General features: G+C 42.1%; 1 protein-coding gene across 6 annotated transcripts in view; it reads left to right on the forward strand.

The window, feature by feature from the left end:
• Window positions 1–22,067, forward strand: part of SCUBE3 (signal peptide, CUB domain and EGF like domain containing 3) — a 110,938-nt gene that overhangs the window by 30,790 nt on the left and 58,081 nt on the right. For 5 of the 6 annotated variants that reach the window (XM_082226839.1, XM_082226835.1, XM_082226837.1 and 2 more), the window contains exon 4: window positions 13,854–13,988. In XM_082226839.1, coding sequence (XP_082082965.1) covers window positions 13,854–13,988 — 135 coding nt within the window. Of the gene's footprint in view, window positions 1–13,853; window positions 13,989–16,805; window positions 17,004–22,067 lie in introns of those variants that run through there. The other variant, XM_082226840.1, reaches the window with a different exon arrangement.

Raw genomic sequence — 22,067 nt, forward strand, 5'->3', positions numbered from 1 at the left:
GCAAGGCCAGTAATCAAGGATGATGGAAGTTGTTGTCCAACAACATGCGGAGGGCACCACATTGAGAAACCTCAAAAAATCACAAGCTTGAAAATAAGGTTGTTAAAACTAGTGTTATTTTTCTAGAAAAAGAGGTGCCAGAACTCACCATGGACATCTTCCTTGTTCTCTTATAATAGCAGGGGTACCCACCTGAGAGAGAGCTGTCATGATATACATATAGGGTGAAGCAGTACCCTATCCCATAGGATCTAGAATGCCATTGGGTTGCAAAAGTAGCATAGCCAAATCTGAGTTTGTCTCAATATTGTCCTCCCTACATGCATGAGAACTTTTCTTAAAGCCGCAAAGACTCTAGATTGCTGACATCACAAATCCACCTTCACACCTCTCATAGTAGCAAAAGTCTATATCGCTCTCATTGCTCATCTGTTAGGCCAAACTTGCTTTTTAGCCCTCTGTAAGCAAAAACCATTCACACACAGAAATGTAACTGTTCTGTCCTGGTTGCCATGCAGTTACTAAGGCATGAACTACAGTATTTCTTATTAAAGTTGATACATTATTTGGCAAAGCTCATAATTTACATTTTCAATCCAGTTGGGTTAAGAACACAATTTAACTTTTAAAAAGGATAGAATAGATTAAAGAGGTTTGATGCATGTTTTTAAAAGTATTATGTGTGATTATACCATAAGCATAAATGTCTCTAATAAACATTAACTTACTGTTGTTGTTTAGTTGTTTAGTCGTGTTCAACTCATCGTGACCCCATGGACCAGAGCACGCTAGGCACTCCTGTCTTCATTAACTTACCAGGTTGCCAAATATACAAGTTGGCCCTAGTGCTTCTGCATATTAGGGTTGCCAGCTTACTAAAGCCACACTTAAAGATACAGTTTGCATTTTAATTGCGACACTTGTAGGAAAGATGGAATTTAAATGAGATGGGGAGGTATAAAAACAAACAAACAAACAAACATGGATCTAGACCTCTAATGAATGCCAGGGTGTTTAGTCACTTGCTTTTCTGTCAGTGACGTATCTCAACCCCCTTTACCTCCTCTCATTACCAAATGCTCTGTTTCCTTCTCTGAGATGGGTCTTGGCTTCCTTGTGCAAATTTGGGCTGCGGGTGCATTCTGTAGCCCTGTATCCTATTCCACAGTTGCCTGCTTTCTGCAGCTATATTGGAGTAGTTTTCTGCAGGAACTGTTTTGTAAAACTTTGCTGTTAAAGCCCTGTATACTATTTTTGTTGTGTCTGGACATATGAGTTTAAGTAAAAACAGCAGCAACAGCTGGGATTCTTCAGAGTTATTTAAACACTGACATTTCATCAGTGAAATGCTGCCCCTCCCACCCTCACTGCCCCAGGGTCTCATGTTGAAAGATTGCAATCTCCAAGTTATATATTTCAAACACATTTTTAGGGGAAATTGCTGACAGGGGAGGTAGCTGGCTCTGAATTCTTACTCCCATGCAGTAAATCTGTGAGTGGAGAGCCGCTGATGGGATGATAGCAGTGCACAAGCCTTGAATGATTTTCTCCCCTTCTGTCCCTTCTCAGTTTAAGGCACTTCCACACCAGGTATTTCTGCACATTTGCAGTGTCCGAAGAACTTTTTTTTTTGAGGAGGAAGACACAATGATATGCTTAAGTTTTATCCCATTTTTCCTCTTCCTGGAATAATCTGATCAGTACTGTATAGATGTGAAAACTCCAAAGATGAGGCTGTTTCAAAATGGAACTATTCAGTGTTTGGAAGCAGTTTGTTTCTAACGTGTTATGTGATGCTTCTGGAGGGTGATTTCTAATGCCACACTGCCTTGGTTCCTGCTTGGCATAGCTAGGCACACCTGAGCCATTTTATTTCTGAGAGCAGCTATGGTAAGGTTACCAGACTTTTTTCAATAAATCCGGGGACACTTTTCAACTTCCTTCTAAATAGATGGATTTTGTCCAGGGACAGATATGTAAATCTGGGGACGTCTGGTAACCTTAAGCTATGGAAAGGTTGTTGCTTTTGCTTCAGAGGTGGCAACCTTGCTCCATATAGAATTTTATTTTATTTGTTTTTAGTATTGTAATGGGACTTGCATAACATCAGAAAGCCTAGCCTGGAATTTATGAATGGCCCCTGTCTATCTTTCCTCACTTGGTTCTATAACATGAAAGCATTTGAAGGTTGTCAGCTCTTCCTTGGTTGATATAACTGCACTGATTTTGGCATAACCTGGATGAGCTGTGTTCCCTTTTGATACTTTGTAAATTCTGCAGGCTTAATTGCCTACTAGCTTAGAACAACCTTGTTCCCACTAAGACCACAAAACCGGCCTTTTTTAAAAAAAAAAACCTGAGCACCATGTAAACAAAAATATTTGCTTATAGGCAGAAAATATAACGGAGGAGAGGTTTTCCCCTGATTTCGAGTACAGCCACTTACTGTCTGCTGAGGTAGGAACGATGGGCAGAACTTCATTCTGTATCACAATATGAGAATCAAATGCTGTGATTCCCAGTGCTTTACAGTCTTTGTAATAATCTACAGCTTCCCACAAGGATCATTTAACATCTTTAATGTATCTAAATATCTAACATCAGTTGCCCCTGCTGCTGTGTGGGAGCTCACCTCTTTTTCCAATTAGCCCTGCTGTGGGTGGATAGGGGGGCAGGTTTTCCTCCCAGTGTAGAAGCCCCAGGATCCTGCTCTACTGACACAGGGTGAGCCCCACATCTGACCAAACAAATGAGTTAATAGCAAACATGATGAGAATCATAATATGGGGAGGAAGTGTGCAAATAAAGCCCAGGCCAAAACAAACCTTCAGCCTCACTTTGGAGAGCTTGAGTTCGCCTTGATCCGACAGTATGTATGAGCCACACTGTTGTCATTCATTTATAAAAACAAGAGATATCAGTGCTCAGGTTTGCTTGGAAATCACACCGCGACATGTTAGCCTTTCCCCACTCCCCACATCCAGATGCACGGGCATGGTGACTGTGGGAAAGAATTGTTTGTTTTATTGAGACAACTTAAATATCCTGCTATTCCAATGCACTTGCATTGTGCAGGGTGGCTTGCAGGAAATTAAAAACAAAACAATCCCATAAGAAATAAAATCAACAGCATAAAAACAGAAACTAGCTTGGCAGATAAAAACAATTTTAAGCCAAGCATCATTCTACCAGATAAAAATCAAACTGCCAGAAAAGGAAAGTTTTAACCAGTCATCAAAAAACAATAAGAGGGGTGGGTGTCAGACAGATCTCATGGGGTAAGGTGGATGCGACCACTGAGAAGGCCTTTTTATTTTATTTTTCGGTTCTGTCCAGTTGTGACAGCTATGGCTGGGACATGGAGAAGACCCTCTGCAATAGATCCAAGCCATTTAGGCAGGCATAGGCAAACTCGGCCTTCCAGATGTTTTGAGACTATAATACCCATCATCCCTGACCACTGGTCTTGTTAGCTAGGGATGATGGGAGTTGTAGTCCCAAAACATCTGGAGGGCTGAGTTTGCCTATGCCTGATTTAGGGCTTTAAAGGGAACTAGGGTTGTTTTTATTGTTGTTCTGTGCTTCTTGTCCAAGAGTTTCTTGTTCTTTATTGCATGCTAATTCTTATTCTCTTGCTACTCCATATACTTGAAATCATCTTCTGGAAGATTTGTGGGTCCGTCCCCCAACTCTGAATGTTCAAATCAGCCTTAAAAACATACCTCCCCTCCCATTGGTTTTTTTAAGATAGGTAATATAACTAACCATATTTTATCCCCCTACAGACCCATGTGTGTGGGTTAACAGACAAATTAATCACCCTACTACCCCTTGTGTTTAAAAGCATGGGGCTGAGGAGAGTTTAAATCCCATCTTAAGCAGTTTAATTGAAAGCATAGAAAGAAATTAGTGGTTAGGCTGATCACCCCCTTTCATTAACCCGTTTATCAAAGAAACATACTACAGACTGTTGCAGAATAGGTGTAATATGACCCCATGGGTCATATTGCCAGCTAACTCAAAGCACAGTGCACGTGCTCAGAAGCACCATTTCCCCCTGTTCAGACTATGTTATAAGAAAAACTGGGCTAATTAATCTCAGAAGATTCCAGGGCATTATTTGATTAAGGGCTCATCTATGCCTCTGTTTGCCCCACCATTGCCTTCTGGGGAAACCTGTTGTTTACCTCTGAATCAGATCAAACAGCAGATTGCTGTTTGTTCCAATTCAGTAGTAAAGAGTGTGTTTTCCAAGGGAAAGCTACATGTCAAATGCAAGACCGCCTAGAAAGCATGGGACCAGTGGAAAACTGCTCGGACTCATGCTTTCTAGGCACGGCACAATTGGAAGTGTGAGTGAGCCTGTATTCTAGTTGTAAAAGCAAAGCTGGTGAATATGCATTCTCCATTAAGAGAGATTGATTGGTTTCTGTAGTTTATCACAAGACCTAGAGCAGTGTCCAGACAAGATGCTAGAATGGCTGGGAGCTTGTTTCTTTTGAGCAAGAGGTACCAGCTTCACAGGTTTCAGTGCTGGCACTTGGTGCTAAAAGCAGATTGCTGTGCTGAGTTTGAGAACAACAGCAGCAATCTGTGTTTCCCAATATACAATCTCCTGTCCACTTACTCCCTTTGCATTCTTTAGGCTTGCTATGCCAGGTTTTGCTTTGACCCACGCATAGGAGTGGGCTTTTGATGTCTTGTAAGTTTGAAAGAGAAGCAAGGGGGGAAAGGACAATTCTGGAACTATCTTCAAATCCCCTTGAAGTGGGAAAAATGGGCAGGGCAGATCTCATTCCAATTAGTGTATGTGGGGAAATCGCTAGTGAGCTTATTATGCGAGGATTATTCATGCATAAGCTTTCCATTAAACACAATCCAGTGGATTTGTCGCTCAACCCTAAACTCTACAGTTAAAACATCTGGAACTAGCCAAGGGTGGGGCAATTCTCCTGCTTTCCTTTCCCATTATATGGTGAGTCCAAGAAAAGGAAGGGAGGAACAAAGAGAGGCTGAGTGGAAGAATAAATATTAAGTCAGATCCATGTTGAATATGGTTTTGGCAGAAGCGACAATGGGGCCAGTTGTCAGTGCACCTGTGGTCTTTCCTCCCCTCCTCTATGGCTCCATATGACACATGCTTTCCAGTTGAACACTTGAAGGAGGAAGAAGAGAAATATTGAATTGGTTCTTTCTTGGGAGGAAAAGTAGAAGATTCACTCTTAGTCTTTTTGCATCTTGTGTAAGGACTGAAGCAGCAACACCACACATTTCAGCCCACAGCGAAATGCGTGAGTGACCCACATGCATGGACCGTGTACATATCACTATGGGTTGTTTATGTTTCCTTGAACATCTTATGCTGCATTATTATGAACTAATCCAGTAATTTTGGTTGTTATTTTAAAGATGCTTTTATGGTAATGGTTAATGTGATTTGTGTTAGCCTAGTTTGTTTTATGTGGGTTTAATGTTTTAACACACCTTTGGATCAATATGATGATGGGGTTTACAAATCAAAGGGAATCAGTCAGTCAGTCAGTCAGTCAGTCAGTCAGTCAGTCAGTCAATCAATGTACAAATGGTTAAATGGCCACCAACTTGATAATGGCTTTAACATGGAGGATAAGGTTATCAATAACTATTAGCTGCAATAGCTGTTGGAGGCACAGTGCCTCTGAATACTGGTCATTGGGAATCCTAGGCGGGGAGAGTCCAGTTGCACTCAGGTCCTGTTTATGTGCTTCTTGTTTGGCATTATGAGATCAGGATGCTGGAATAAATGGGCCTTTAGTCTGATCTGGCAGGGCTACTCCTATGTTTTTAGGTTCTATGAGACAGAAAGATGATGGAGTACAGAGGAAGAACTAGATTCCATCAGGCTTTCCTCTCAGACATGTCATTCCACACACTGTTTTCATAGTCCAGTTCACTGTAAATAAAAATGAAGTTTTTAGTATAAACTAATAGCAATCCAATCACTAAAGGGGCACAAAAGTGTACAGCAGTAATGTTCAATGCAATGTTTTAAATGCAGCTTTTAGAAAACTGGTCGCTGCAGACTATACTGCTATCTTTTCTCATGACAAACCTGGGTCATTTCCTTCTGGTTTCTGCCTCCTGCAGAGCTGGTTTATTAACAGTTGATTTCAGGGAAGCTGAGTAAGAACTTTGACATTTAAAAACCAAGATCATTAATTTACTTGGCCTTGGCAAGAATATCACTTGGGACTAGTACTGTAGGAATTAAGTGGCTGGGCTACACTTCTTTCTAGATATTTCTCACATCCATACACTCTTTTTGTACTGTCACCCAGTCAAACCTGCAAATCCATCTTCTGCTTCTTCTAACTTATCAGAGAGACACTAATTTCCTCAGCTTGAGGATCTCACCCTTCAAGCAGATGAAAGAAGAGAAAGGTAACTGTGTTCTGTTTATGTTCTGAAAATGCAACATGGCCTAGTGGTAAGGATGTCAGTGATACAATTGGGAATAAATACATCTTTGGAAGTATGTAAACAATGCCTTCCAATAGCTTAGAAGAGCAAAAAACACAAGCTTCTTTTCTCCTCCTCTGGAGGTTAGGACCTGAACCAATGGATTCAAGTTACAAGAAAGGAGATTCCAATGAAACATCAGGAAGAACTTTCTGACAGTAAGAGCTGTCAGATTTCCTCAGGAGTTGGTAAACTCTCCGTCCTTGGAGGTTTCAAAGCAGAGGTTGGCTGGCCATCTGTAATGAAGGTTTCAGTTGAGATTCTTCCATTGCAGGGGGTTGGACTAGATGACCCTCATGGTCCCTTCCAACTCAACAATTCTATGATTCTGTGAATTGTACAATAAAAGGCTGATTTATCGTGCTGTTGACTGAGAAGGGGAAAGGAAAGACTAATTTAAGGTCAGTAGCTGGGAGAAGCATGAGCTGTTTTAAACCCAAATAGGGAAGCAGAAAATGACTAAATAAGGGGCCTGTAGCTGAGAGAAATGAAAGCCACTTTAACACACTCCAGACAGGAGGATCTATCCTGATTGAAAGGTGCAGTCCTAAGCACCTTTTCTAGGGGTAAGTTCTATTGAACCAAATGGGATTCACTTTGGAGTAAATGTATTAGGCTCTTGCCCCTGGCTTGTGTGTTGCAAGATTGTTACAGGGAAAAGAAACCTATATTAAGCGCTGAGTGGAACCATTGTTTTGATTCGTCTTCCAGATGATTGTGGAGGAGCTTTGCCCCAGCTGTACTAAAGAATCTATTGTGGAAAGATCTACATAACAGGCTGCGTTCTGTATTTGGCCACCTTCCTGTTCTGTAATATGGGAGAGAAAAATGTGTAGGTCTAAAGAAGGTATTACAGGCTTGCCTCTTCCGAGACTTGTGGAAGTTTTTTTGGAACTTGGTTATTGCTAGAATAAATCCCATTATCGTCCTTTTCTTTATCCCTAATAAGATTCCAAGTGACCTTTTGAACCAGAACAGGAATTTGAGCTGTTGTCCAAATCAAAGATGGGGATCTTTAGTCTTCTGCCTGTCTATGTTGCCTTTAATAAAATAGGCATTAGGTCTGCCGTCTCACTTTAGCTACTGGTTTTAACCAGCATTTTGTCTTTCTTGGGTTGACTTCAGGGAAATTATGGTTTCTTTATCAGTAAGAGTTTTACAGACAGCTATTGGCATTCAGGGGACTTAATGTGCCTAAGATAAAAATCACATTATTGAGAAAACACAGGAGCACACATGATCACAAACACACAGTCCTTTCTGCCTTGTTGAAGCCATCTGACGTAATCTGGCTATGGCTTAATCTAGCTGGAAACATATATATATATAGCTCCTTCGGACAAATGCATTTGCAGGATGTATGTTTCCCTTGACCTTTTCCACCACAAACTGATTTTCCTTTATATTATTATTTACCTTAAGGTTATCTCTATTGTATCCGTGGACAGTTTTCTCCATTGAACACTGATACTGGCATGGGACACAGTTCTATTTAAAACAAAAGCTGCAAATTGCGTGATCAGGAGAATATTGTCTAGGTTAAATATGAGCAGTGGGAGGCCCTTTTAATACCCAGATCAAATTTTTCCAGTAACCATAGGCACTTGAAACAGCTTTCTAGCTAGCCTCTATTGTCCTAATCGTTTGGACAGGTACAACAACTCTGTGAGGAAGGATTGATCTTACTTCATTTTACAGATGGGACGTTGCCTGAGGCCTCCCAGGAATTCATGGCACGGGTGGGACTTGAATGCTTCTTGTTGGCACTTTGTGAGCTCAGTGCACCCAGGGGCGCCGACTTATTAAAAATATTGGGGGAGCCCGCGAAAGCTCATGAATAATAAATAAGCTCATGAATATGCAGATAAAGTGGCGCCGCCTCCTCGTGAGCGAATAGGGGAGAGCGTGCTGCGCCTATTAATCAGCTCCGAAGGAAATTGGGTGGAGCTTTTGCTCGAGAGGGAGGGCAGGAGGCATGCAGCCCGACCCTGTGCATTTTGGGCTGGGGGAGGGGCGGCGGTGGCGCTCTGCTGGAGGGGCGCCCGAGATTATTGGGGGGGCGGAGCCCCCCAAATGAATTTTTGAGGGGGCTCGGGCCCCCTCAGGCCCCATGGAGTCGGCGCCTATGAGTGCACCCTCTCTTTGTTTACAGATCATTTAATTGTAACAAGATGGGACTTGAAATCAGGCATCCAGGTCCAGGTCTGTCTACTAAACCAGTTGCCTCTGTGCTAATCTTGCCACTACTCAAAGAATAGTTCAGAAAGGGAAGTCCTATTTGGGCTTTCCCCTCTATGCAGCAATTTGTCTGAAGGGAGAGAGTTGGCTGGCCTCACATCCACCACCACATCCTGCACCACCCTTACCACTGCCATCCTACCACTGCTGGGAATGCCTGTAAAAGGGAGCCTGCTGTATGCCTACAGTGTCTACCATTAATTAGGAGCTGTTGTCAATTGTGGGCCTTAAGCAACCATTGAAGAAGAAACAGGAGTCAAGCTCAGTAGGCACTATTGCTGCTGTGTAGGCAAAATCCATGACAGACTGGGAGACCTTTATCTTCCTTCCAGATCACAGAAGAGCCAATGGCCTTCTGTGGATGCTTTCGCATGAAGCTTGATGGCTCACCACAGAGGGTGGCAGCACGCAAACCATGGGTCTTTGATTTTAGAGTTGGTAACTTCTGACACAACCTCAGCTTGGATTATGAGTCTTTCTTAGCCCCCAACTACTGATTACTTTGCTATGAGGTTATATGGACAGGTAAAAAGGATATTACTCGTTCTCAGAATATTTGTCCATGCATAACTGCCACATTTTGTGGTGATTTTCCTTTCTTTCTCAGTTGGTATGAATAATATTTGGTTCTTTATGGATATTTTTGATGGTGGAATGAACTCCCTTGGGAAGTTGTGGACTCTTCTTCCTTGGAGGTTTTTAAGCAGAAGTTGGATGGTCGTCTGTCATGGATGCCTCAGTTGAGATTCCTGCCTTGCAGGGGGTTGAACTTGATGACTCTTGGCGTCCCTTCCAACTCTATGATTCTGTGTTTCAGAATCTGAAAGATCATGAGGCAAGACTCCAAAACACGCTAGTGCTATTTTAGAACATTATTATTTGACAAGTAGGTAGCCGTGTTGGTCTGCCATAGTCAAAATAAAAAAATTCACAGTGTGTCTGAAGAAGTGTGCATGCACACGAAAGCTCATACCAAGAATTAACTTAGTTGGTCTTTAAGGTGCTACTGGAAGGATTTTTTTTTATTTTGATTATTTGACAAATCATTGAGGAGTTTCTTTTGTTCTAAGCCATTTGCCTATAGTTTATATCTATACATCTTTCCTTTGGCGTCATAAATCTAGACATTGGCTCTGTACACATCATATCTCACATTCGAACCACATTTTCCCCCTCCAAGAATTCTGGACACTATAGTTTATTAAGGGTTGCTGGAAACTGTAATTCTGTGAGTGGTAAACTACAGTGCCCAGAATTCCTGGAGGCAAATAATGTGCTCCAAATGTGCTTTAAAAGAACACTGTGTTGAACAACTTGGTTAAGCAGTCCTTAAAATGCTCATGTTTTGGGATAGAATCTTAATAGTTGGCAACAGTCCGCAAGACGCCATGCATGACAGTGCGTTTGACTTTTCTGTGCATATGAGCTAGTCTGTGTGTTTTAATTAGCCCCTTAGACATTTGTTCAGGTATTCGGGTCTGATCTGAAATTCCTTCTCTCTGCATGCTGTCATCGACCTGCTATTCTGACTTTTCCGGAGTCCGCTCCATGGCCCCACGGCTGATGTCCGAAGGGCTCAACTTTCCACTTAGCTGTTGGGCTTCAAATGCTCGAGTTCACAGGAGGTTTTCTTTGGCACTGGGCCTCTTGCCTTCTGTGTGTGTGTTGAGAAATGAGTTTGGTTGTATTTCTCTTCTGTTCTATGATAAAGTATGTGAGGGATCCTGAGAGCAAGAAAATGCACCTTTCTCCTGCCTGAGGCACCAGCTCAGCACTCTACTTGGTCATCCATGATAACTTGAAGGAGAAGGTGTGTATTTCTAGCCACCAATATTTCAAAAGATCAGACGTAAAGTGGCAGGCAGATACTGGATAAGCTTTCACAATAGGCTGAACCACTGCTGTGATTAGATCTACATGTTCTGCCGGAAACTCGTTTATTTTTGGTTTTCCCAAAAGTATTGGATCAGAGATTATTAGTCAAGAAGGAGACATTGGAGTAATAGCAGCTTACAGAAAATGATAGTTTGTTGGACTGCAGGCAGCAGAAATGACAGTCAGGAAAAAGATGTACATTAGTCACAATATTAGTAATATGTGAAGTTCTGGTCTTGAAAAGGACAGAGGACAAGCAGGAAGTGGTGAGCAACAATAGTCGGGGGGATGTGAGACATACCAATAAAAAGTTAAAATAGTTAAGACATTACCTTAGATAAGAGATGAGTAAGAAGAAATGTGATTGAATGATATGAAGTCATAAGTCACTTTGAAAATGTGGCCAGCAACTGGTTGTTAATGCTTTCATGTAAACTGTTGCCAAATGCGTTTGCTGGGTGGGTGTGTAGACACAGCCAACCTGCTGAGAGGCTGCTCCTGAGGGGTGATGCCATTTTGCCACCCTCTGGAATACCTTGGTCAGAAACAATCCAGATCCTTATGATATAGACATTGGAAGCAAACCTCCTAGTGCAACCCCCCCCCCAACAACAACACCCAACAGGAAGAAGTCTTTAGGGTGGCTTCCACATACTCTCTGAAAGCAATGCCTGCTGGTTCAGAAAAGGTTAGTGCAAATTGTCATTTTAATGTTGACTGACAGCAACACCAGTGTTGGGAGGATGGCTCTGCGGCTCTGCTCCACAACACCAGCCGTTCCTTTTTTAGAAAATAATTTTTATTGAATTTTCAATTTTACAAACGAAACAAACATTTTACATACCATTGAATATGCAGTGACCTCCCTCCCTCTCCTTCCTTGGTTCATTTTACAGTGGTACCTCAGGTTAAGTATTTAATTCGTTCCGGAGGTCCGTTCTTAACCTGAAACTGTTCTTAACCTGAAGCACCACTTTAGCTAATGTGACGTCCCGCTGCTGCCGCGCCGCCGGAGCACTTTTTCTGTTCTCATCCTGAAGCAAAGTTCTTAACGCGAGGTACTATTTCTAGGTTAGTGGAGTCTGTAACCTGAAGCGTATGTAACCCCAGGTACCACTGTGTTTATATTCTCTTCCTGCATATTTTACTAAAACCATTTTTGTCAGTTCCCCATTTTTACATCCCTCAAACAATAATGACACTGTTGATTTTATCTTAATGCTGCCAGCGTTTTCAACTGTGTACAGTTACTTTCCATATAGTCACTAAATATTTTCCACTCTCCTTGCACTGATCTCCTTTCCTTTGTTCCCTTTAATGGCCCATCACCCAGCAATCACCTCATCAGGAAACTGGCCTGGCTTATATTTTAACAGTTGCTGGATCCAGCAGTTAGAAGGGTCTCAACATACAGGCTAATCCCCTCCTCTCCTCCCCGCCCCAAACTCACAACACTATCTTTTAGCACCCTGGGCTCTGCCTGCCTAAAGTACTAGTGTAGGGAAGCACACAGCAGTATGTTTTAATCAGGCTAACAATTCTTTAAAGCATTATGCCATGTTTACAGCTTTGTTTTATTAAATCAAAATAGACAAGTGGACAAGAGCTCACAAGAGTGGATTGGGTGTGTGAGGTTCCTTAAAATTAATGAGTTCTGAGGCTTTTCTGCTCCAAATAGCAAAACATCTGTTATGTTCTGGGCCCTTAAAGAAGCCAGAAAGAATGGGAAAGCGGCTCTGCCCAAGATTTTGAAAGTCTGTGTTGCTTAAGGTTCGTGCCTTCTCTGTCAGAAATAAACAACCCCTCCCCCCAAAACCAACCCAACTTTTTTCTACTTTTCTTGTAAGTGAAGCCTATTTCCTTCTAGGCAAAACTGTAGAAATGGTGGCTGTTATTTTCTGGTGCTGTGCTGTGTCTTGAGTTACCACCAAGCGATTTTTGGTAACCTTAACACCTTGGCCAGCACAACAGCTGCAAAGGTGCACCAGACCTATGAAAAGTGTGCACTGACCAATCAGGGAAGTCCAGCATGTGTTTGAAAATAAGCCATAGAGCCAAAGAAGTGAATTGTGTGTCTGGCTTGGGCTGATGTTAATTGCCAGAAGTGACACACACACAGAGAGAATCTATTTGCACGCAATGTCTTCTCAAAGGAACCTCAGTGAACTTCATTTTTTCCATGTCACCAAATAAAATGAAACCTATGCATTTTATTTAAGTGGGGGGGGGGCAAGAGGGAATGTTAGACCTGGATCTTAGTTTTACAGCAGGTTGCAGCTGAGGTCTAATCCTGGCACAGAGAGGTTAAAGTCAAATGGGCCATAGGGAGGAGACAGGCTGGAGATTAGGCACTGAATCAGGCAAACAGAAGCCATGGTCCAGAGGCATAATCACATGTGGCCCAGTGGCAACATACTGGAGCAGCCAGGTGGGGCAAAGCAAGGGAGTCTTATGTGCTGCTTGGTTCAATGAGTTGCTCACTATGAGGAACTGGCTTCCATGGACAGGTTTTATAAGGTCTGATGTGTCTCTGTTAGCTTGTGAGGTCAGTTGACTGGCAGCTGAAAGTACTTAGCCCAGTAATGCAGCCTAGGGGGTGCCCTTGCCCCACAGACCTTTGGCTGTTTGGCTGAACAAAACACTGAAATGCAATGGGTAAACAATTACTCAGAAAGTGAAATTCAGCAAGAAAACAATGGTGTCATGCGGATGAACAAAATAATGGCAGGGGTTTTTTTTTTGGGGGGGGGGGAAACCACTCCCAAGTCTCCACATTTGTTTTTGCCCATCGAAACAGTGTTCTGTAAGGTGTTTATTAATGCTGGTCAGTCACTATGATCAACACCAGAATTTGTAGGGAAGAAGGATTTATAATGCATGGTGTGTCTATTGATAGAGGATCAGGGAAGTCCAGCATTACATGAAAGCGTGTCTAAGAGTGGCACTTACTTTTCCCCGTGGGAAAGGTAAATGAATGTACTTGGGAAGAACACTGGATTTGGGTGTAGCCCTGTTTCCTTGTCCCTGGTGGTCCCAACCACTAAAGATCAAGGCATCTATCTCCATTATCTCCATCCTCTATTCTGTTATTTAACTGTGCTAGAATGTTGGGTCAGTTTAATGGAATATTGGAAACTGCTTTTTATAAAGTGATATGTTTATATACTTTGATGTCTTTCTGTTGTATAAATAGTGTGATGTAAGCATCAGACTCTCATTCTCTCCTTTGCTTCCCGAAACAGATGTGGATGAGTGTGCAGAGGGGAATGGTGGCTGCCAGCAAACATGTGTCAACATGATGGGGAGCTACGAGTGCCACTGTCGTGATGGCTTTTTCCTGAGTGATAACCAGCATACCTGCATCCAGCGCCCAGAAGGTTGGTCATTAACGCCTTTATTTCCTGCCAGGGATGTCACCCTCTGCCTCTCTATTGGATTTTAAGGTTACATAAATAGATGGATAAAGCTCTGTATGGGCATTATGAGATGTCAGATTTGTGTGTGTCTTATTATATGGTTGAGCACACTCTAGCTTACAAGTTGGGCCCTTTCCAATATCACTCCAAACAGTGATGGACTGATAGCATCATACTGGAAGTCAAGGCCAAAAGGAGGCTGGGGTAGGGTAGCCATTCACTCTGATTTTGCTTCTCTGTCTTGGATTGATAGTTCAGTCCCAGTCCCCATATGAACTGCGGGTTTTAATATACTGATTAAAAGCATTCGTCAGCCACAAAACTTGGAAATGCCCCGAGTTAACAGCTGATTGTAGTCTTGGTTGGAGAGCCCGGCTCTTTAGCTTAAGCTGCAGAATTCTCGAGACTCTCTGCACTTAATATATCACATGTTGTATTTTGTCTCTTGGATACAGATGTGCTAATAAAAACAAATGCATTTACAGCGTAATGTTAATAATCACTACTAAACCATTTACAACCAGGGCTATTTATATAAAGTGCCAACTTCTTTGGGATATGAGATGTCAGAAATCATGTGCATGTGTTTAAATAATTGTTTTAAAGTTTATTATCAACAGAAATATATATATAACTTGTACCCATTTTATCATTCACCCTACATTTACACTTGTCTAGCCACATTGGGCACTACAGTAGTGGTGATGCTGTGATGAATATGGGTTATGTTGGAAGCTGGGAGTGGGCAGTCAATTATACACTTGATTCATCTAATGCGAAGTTTGCACTGAACTATTTAGCCCACATTATCAACATGGCAGATTGTTAGTTTGAAATGATACTCATACTGTGCCCACCACAGTGATATCTAATCATTACCATTTCATCATCCATAAGCTTTTTAGAAGAATTATGATTTAGTGTTTTTCCTTAAAGGAAAGAAGAAAGAACAGCTGGATTAGCTATACCTAGTAGCTATACCTAGATTTACATAAAGACCTAGATTTACATAAAGACCTAGATTTACATAAAGTTTTTGGAGTGTTCAAAGCATTTCACACATTTCTGACCCCCATAAAATTGATATATCACTTGATGGTAAGAAACAAAATTCAATGTGGTTGCATCTTGTCATCCTCACAACCACCCTATGAGAAAGATCAGTAAGGGTGTCACTCTCTTATTGCAGCTGGGGAAACTGAGGCTGAGAGAAAGTGACTTCTATAAGGCTGTTTAATGAGTTCATGGAAGAGCTGAGATAAATATCAGGTGTCAAGGCTGACAGCTGTCAGAGGTGAGCCAAGGGCAGGAAACTTTGCGTTGAACCAGGGTGTCAAAGCCAAAGGCCAGGAGTTAGCACAGAAGCACACCAGAGCCAGAATGACCTTGCTGCTCATGCAAGATCCCAACCCAAACGGGAAGTCTTCCTAACCTTCCTTGTTCAGGAGGGCCCAAAGCCCAGCCTGGGTGGATGAAGCCAGTCTAGAACAGGCTTCCTCAACCTTGGCCTTCCAGATGTTTTGGACTACAATTCCCATTATCCCTGACCACTGGTCCTGCTAGCTAGGGATCATGGGAGTTGTAGGCCAAAACCATCTGGAGGGCTGAGGTTGAGGAAGCCTGCTCTAGAACCTGGTAATACTTCACTGCCAGAAACAACTGCCAGCTGCAGTTCTGATAGTTCACTGCTTGGGGCAACTGCCTGCAGAACAAACAGTTCTCAGTTGTTAGCTCTGACAGCTCTCTGATATGTAGTTCAGTCTCATAGCCATTCTGCTAGATAAGCTCTATGCAAGCAGAGCAGAAGACTCCAACATCAGCTTTGTCAGGAACAGGCTCATCTGTGTTTGATGTTGACGGTCAGGCTTAGTTTTGTTGGAGACTATGTCAGTTAGGGAAGCTGCGGCAAAACCAAACAAGCTTTTTGATGCAAGCATCAAAGACCTTTCAAAAGCCTGTGAAACTCTAATGCCAAGTAGTGGCAGCTAATGCATATCCCAAACAATTTACCGAAGTAAAAGAGGGAAATATCTTGCCACAACAACCCACAGGACTCGCCTTTTCTTGTCATTTCTTGTGTCTTGGTTTTACCACCTCATCTTTGGCATTTATTTTCAGTTGCTTGGAATAACCTCTAAGAAAAGCTAAAAAGCCAAGAAAGAAAGAGTTATTGTTATTGCCATGAAATTTGCAGTCTCCAGCTGGCACAGGATTCTGTTTTGATTTGTCTGTCCCCCTCAATCCCTGCTTTAGCCACAATAGTTTATTGAGGTAACTTTTTTCTTTGGAGTTTCTGTGCACCTGGCATAATTCAAAATGTTCTGAATTGATTGAACCATGATCTCCGGCATTGTAATCCCAGATCTGACTCCTGCTTCCTAATGATTAGAGTGGTGGGGGGGAACCTGTGGCCCACCAGATGTTGCTGTTGTTAGACTCCAATTCTCATCAGCCCCCAGCTAGTGTTGCCAGTGGTCAGGGATTCTGGGAGTTGCAACCCAACAACATCTGGAGTGCCACAAGTTCCCAGCCCTTGGATTGTTTTGTTTTCTTAATGACTTTCTTGCTAATTATTGACAATTCTCTTCTGCCTTGCGCAGGCAAGGGATAGCAAAAATGCTTTTGTTCATGTGACGAGCTGATTTCATTTACATATGTAATTTCTAATGCAACATAATTGCCCTTTGAGCATATGTATTTGTTGTCTTCTGGGCAAGATAACAAGGTCAGCAAGGTTGTGATCCATAAGAAGCAAACAGTAATCCTCAACTCTTGCAGTAGAGTAAGGAGAGGAATTTCCCTCAAATGGAATGCATTAATAGTGCTGTATCAGGTTGTGGTAAAAGAAATTGTCCTCATGGGGAAAATGATCTAATTAGAAGGAAGAGAACCTTCCATACGAGATATGATTCAAAGATACAAACCTATCATAGGTTCAGGGAAGACGATGGTTTGCCATGATGACGTGCAAATGAGGTCAGTGGCTTGCTTCAATTTTCTCTTTATTTTATTTTTGGACTCTCTCAAGCTCAGCCCTTTTTTATCCTCTTCCTCTGAGTAATTTGACTGTTCTTTGGCCTACAATATTTCTGATGGTATCCTCACAAAATCCAGCTGTCTGTTCCCTCCTCCTTTCAGATTTTCATATAGCTACTTCTGTTTACATGCCTGATCATTGTCTTACACTCAAACGTTAGAAGTATAGTGTTTCTCACTTTTATTTCTTCCTTGTCTCTGAGTTATCAGCTGTCCAGTCTAGGCATTGCCTTTAATGATTCTCTTTCTTTCCCAGCTCACAATACTGTTTGCAAGATTCCCCCCTTTAATACTTCTCAGATTTGTCCTCTTACCTGCTGATTCTACCATAACCCTTTTTCAGACTCTCATTCTGTCTTGTGTTGATTAATTGTTGATGAGTAAGTAATGTTTTGCTTACTGGTCTTCCTGCCTCCCAGCTACTTTGAGAATAATTCTTTTGCTTATTTATTTTTTTGCAGTTGCATCGTGGTATATATTTATACTCTTCTTTTTCGGGTTTTCTTTATTGTTCTTTATGCAGTTTGAACTTCTTCTAACCTTTAAATCTCTTTGTGATCTTGCCCCATATCTGTTCTGTTCCTTGGTTCCTCCATTTATCAAATACTAATCTTTTTGCTAAACTTCCACACCCCTCTGCTGTTTCCCATCTGTGCTGTTCGTTATGCGTAGCATTTTCTGCCTTTGATATTCAGTTGTCCTCCTCATTGTCCTATTTTAAGAAAAAGATTTCTCTCTCTTTTATTTCTTCCTTAGATCCCTCAGATTTTTTTTTAAAGAATCACTTTTATCAATTAATTACTGAAGAGGTGTTGTTGTGTTGCTGTAACTCTTTTGCTTCACACACAGCACATGCAATTCCCCACTCCCTCTACATTTCCTTGACTTTCGCCTCATATGTGAGCCCGTGGGCAGATCAATAAATCACGGCATATGGCAGATTCTGATTCTCAGGTTATGATGAGTTCAGTCACATTAAGCAGATATGCCTGGTTTTATTCTACTGTCCTGCTCCCTTTGAGACCAAAGAGAAAAGAAGGAAAAACTGGAGAAAAGCAATGGAGAAGCTGGCTGAAATTACTGGAGACTGAAGAGATAGTCTGACTCAGGCACCCATTCTCAGAGTCTCCCTTTCCTTATAAGTTAGTTGTTTTTTAAATTATTATTTTTTGTCAGAATGGTTATTGACATAGCACATAAAATTGCATTAAGAATGAAAAGTGTAATATATAAAAATAGAAAAATAAAATGAGAATACAGAGGGGAGGGGAAAACCAGGAGAGAGTGCAATGTTGTATATAATTATCACATATAAGAAGAAAAAGGTGAGTCAATTTAGATCTCAATAAAGCCTCTCCACTTATTTATCTGTAAAGCAGGAGGTTTAGTGGGCTGTGCAGATAAGTTAACATAGAAGAAAAACGTATAGAGTGGTATACCTCTGGGTACGAACGGGATCCGTTCCGGAGCCCCGTTCGCATCCTGAAGTAAACGTAAGACGTGACTGCTCATGTGCGAGTCGCGTTTCGCCCCTTCTGTGCATGCGCATGATGTCATTTTGAGCGTCTGCGCATGCGTGAACAGTGAAACCCGGAAGTAACTCGCTCTGTTACTTCCGGGTCGCCGCGGAGCGCAACCCGAAAATACGTAACTTGAAGCTACTTCAACTCGAGGTATGACTGTACCAATTAAAATAAAAGTCATCTATTTTTGATGAACCATTAAGGGCTATCTGTTGTATGTCAGGTGTTCTAAAGTGCAGTGTCCCATACTTTTGCTACCCGCCTCTGTTGGGAAGCAGGTGAGTCGGATTTCCAGTGGAAAACCACTGGCATTCTGGCTGTGGCAAGAAGCATAAACAGAGATTTATGCATAATGGGTGAATTGGTACCACACTACAAGGATAGGAGCACTAGGAGGTGATGGTGGAAATAGTGTCAAAAATTGGGGTCCAGAATCTCTGAACTATGCAGCAATTCCACCACATGTAAAGCAATGTTCCAATGTTTCCACAACCCCACCAACATAAATTAGAGTAACCTTTGCCAATTTTTGACAGGTGGAGTGGAGTCCAAATGCCATCATAACACTGTTTTCAGTGTGACTTCCTGTATTCTTACAGAAATCATTTTAAGTGGGGGTTTGGGCCACAACTCTTCCCACAGTTGTTCCTCTATCGTGAAACCCAGGTCACTCTCCTATACTAATCATAGCCCCTGAAAAGAGCCTGATTCCATGCTAAGTAAAATTCTGTATACAGTGGTACCTCTAGCTGCGTTCCACTCTTGTTATGGACTTTCAGCTTCCGAACGCGGCAAACCCGGAAGTGTTTACTTCTGGGTTCAGCATTGCGCATGCACAAAAGTGATTTGCATGCTTTGTGCATGTGCAGAAGTGCTTGATCGCGCTGTGCACATGTCAGAAGAGGCGCTCCAGTTGCTGACCTTTCGGGGTGCAAATGGCACCCCGGAACGGATTAAGTCCGCAACTAGAGGTACCACTGTATATTGGAAGCCATGCTCTTTTTACTTGAGGTAGCATTAAGACAAAGTGATTCATAGAGCGTCAGGGAATAGTGACCTTCTCCTTTGCTCAGCAAGAGCTAGGCAAAAGAGTAGACCTGAGTTAGTTGGAGCCAGTTGTGCAGGGTATCATTTAGTTTTTCCTTTAATGAAGTTGCTGAAATAGGACAACCATTAGGCAGAATATCTTTGATCCTATATATTCCCTTTAGTTCCCAACATCAATACTGGAGGTATTTGTCATTAAAACAGAATGCTGAATGGTCCGGAATGGGTGTTAATGTTTTAAAATAACATTATAGCATTATTGTGTTATAGCACTATACTCTTTCTTTCTTTCTTTTGAAGTGTATTAGTGCTAATTAAAAGATTATGTGAGGGGAAAACCTGGTTCATAATATGGCATCCACTGCAAAGGGTTATAATGAATGTTTGTTGAGCTATGGTAGGTTTAGTTTCTCAGTATGTCATTGCCTTTGTCAAAACCACATGACTGTAAAAAGAGTAATGCTAAAGGCATGGAGATTGTGCTGTTTTGAAAAAGCCAGACTTTCTACCACTGGAGAGATGGGATAACCACAGGATGAGAATGCTCAGATGATGAAGTTGTGTAGATGCCCTGTAAAAAGTGAATCCACGAAGCCTGGCAGTTCTACCTAAAGTGGAAGCACCCTTTGTTTTACTACATTCAGGATGGGAAAGAATGTGTCCAGCTGATCATTTAAATCTTAAATCTTCCACTGGTAGTTGCTGATATAACAGTGTTGTTGTTTCAGCTCCCATTCAGATATCTAGAGTCAGCCAGTTTCTGTTGAACTTTCTATGGACCTTACATGAAATTATAAGCCTTTGACCTACTCTAGACTTCATCTCCAAATCTTATGAGCGGTCAGTGTTTGCTACCCTCTCTTGGAACTCAGGTATGTCTGGCTAGGCTCTGGTGAACTTAGTCTAGCAGTGAGCCATTGGCTTAACTATTTGTCCCAGGAGGCAGTTCTGCTGCTCAGTTTTGCAGTGCTGGAGCTGCCGATTGTTTGCACTCATCTGTATGTGGATATTGAAAGTTCACTAGAAATGAGCACCATGTTCTCTATTATGATTTGTGAATAAATTTCTCTCTCTGACATGCCACCATTCCTCCTTAGCGCTGCCATGGATGCTCAGTCTATCTTTCCTGTTTTTGCTTTCAAAGTAAGACTGCCAGAAAGGGGGAGGTGTTGGTTAAAGTCTGCAGTGGCAGCAGTTTTTACAATGTAAACTGATCATAAACTGCTCCTTCTCAGAAACTGAAGCAAGCTCTTCCAAAACTCATTTCATGCATCTAGCTGGATAGCCATGAGATGGAAACAGACTTGATTTTAATGACTCAGGCTGGATTCAAACCAGTAACTTAGAATTGGAGGCGCTATTATTTCTTACTCATTCCCCTTCCAATCATAGTGTTGGTTTTAGGTGTTTTCAACCCTAGTTCTGTGAACCGCTGGGCCTCTTCATGTTTCTTCATCCAACCCCTGCACTCTACAATGAACTCCATCCATGTTGCCTCTCTGTAGTCTTTTGCAGTGCTTTGAAAGGGGGTTTGTGTAGCTTTTATAGTCTGCTTGAATTGATGCACAGCCTTGTCACAGATACTCTAGAAAGCATTCTTGCTTTTTCTACTTATGTTTCCTCCATACTCGAAAATACTCGAAAACATTGCAGATATGCTTCCTTTGTGCTGCGGCACTGAATACAGGAAGCCACTGCACAGAGGTCCCCTCAGTAGAATTAGGGAGATTGTGTTGCATAAGGTTTGGAGCTGCTTCTCTGAGTTTGGGTGTGTGACCCAGTCTAGCTTTCATGCCTTTTGTTCTGCATGTTCTACACACATGTAAATGGCCAATTGCAAAAGAAATCCAACATGGTCAAACAATTGATTTCAAATGATGAAACATAAGGAACTCATCCACAGTAGGCAGTGATGGCCACCAACATGGCTGGCTTTAAAAGAGGATTAGACAGATTCATGCTATCAACAGCTACAAGCCACAATGGCTGTCTTCTGCTTCCACATTTAGAGGTGGTATGCCTCTGAATAATAGCTGCTGGGAATCGCAGGTGGGCAGAGTGCTTGTCTTGCTTGTATCCAGTTGGCCACTGTGAGAACAGGATACTCGACTCTGTGGGGGCATTGGCCTAACCCAGCAAGTCAGCATTTCTTCTGACATTGTCTCATTGCATCAAAGACCTTGGGTTATATTAAACACAGCATTAAAGTGATTGTTCTATCAGCACAAGGATTTCTCTTTGTGCAGCAGGACATTTCTCCCGCCACCCTCCAGAGCAGATTTAGGGACATGGGGTGGTGGGGAGATTGGGGCGGGGGAGACCTGTTGTGATAGTGGTCATCCTTGTGCAGTTAGCTGAATACTGCCCTTTCTCAGCTCCTTGTATCTTCAAGGAATGGAGAAATAGATAGAAGTTGAACAGTTAAACTGAGGAG

Source organism: Podarcis vaucheri (genome assembly GCF_965113315.1).
Source record: "Podarcis vaucheri genome assembly, chromosome: 6".
NCBI lineage: Eukaryota > Metazoa > Chordata > Lepidosauria > Squamata > Lacertidae > Podarcis > Podarcis vaucheri.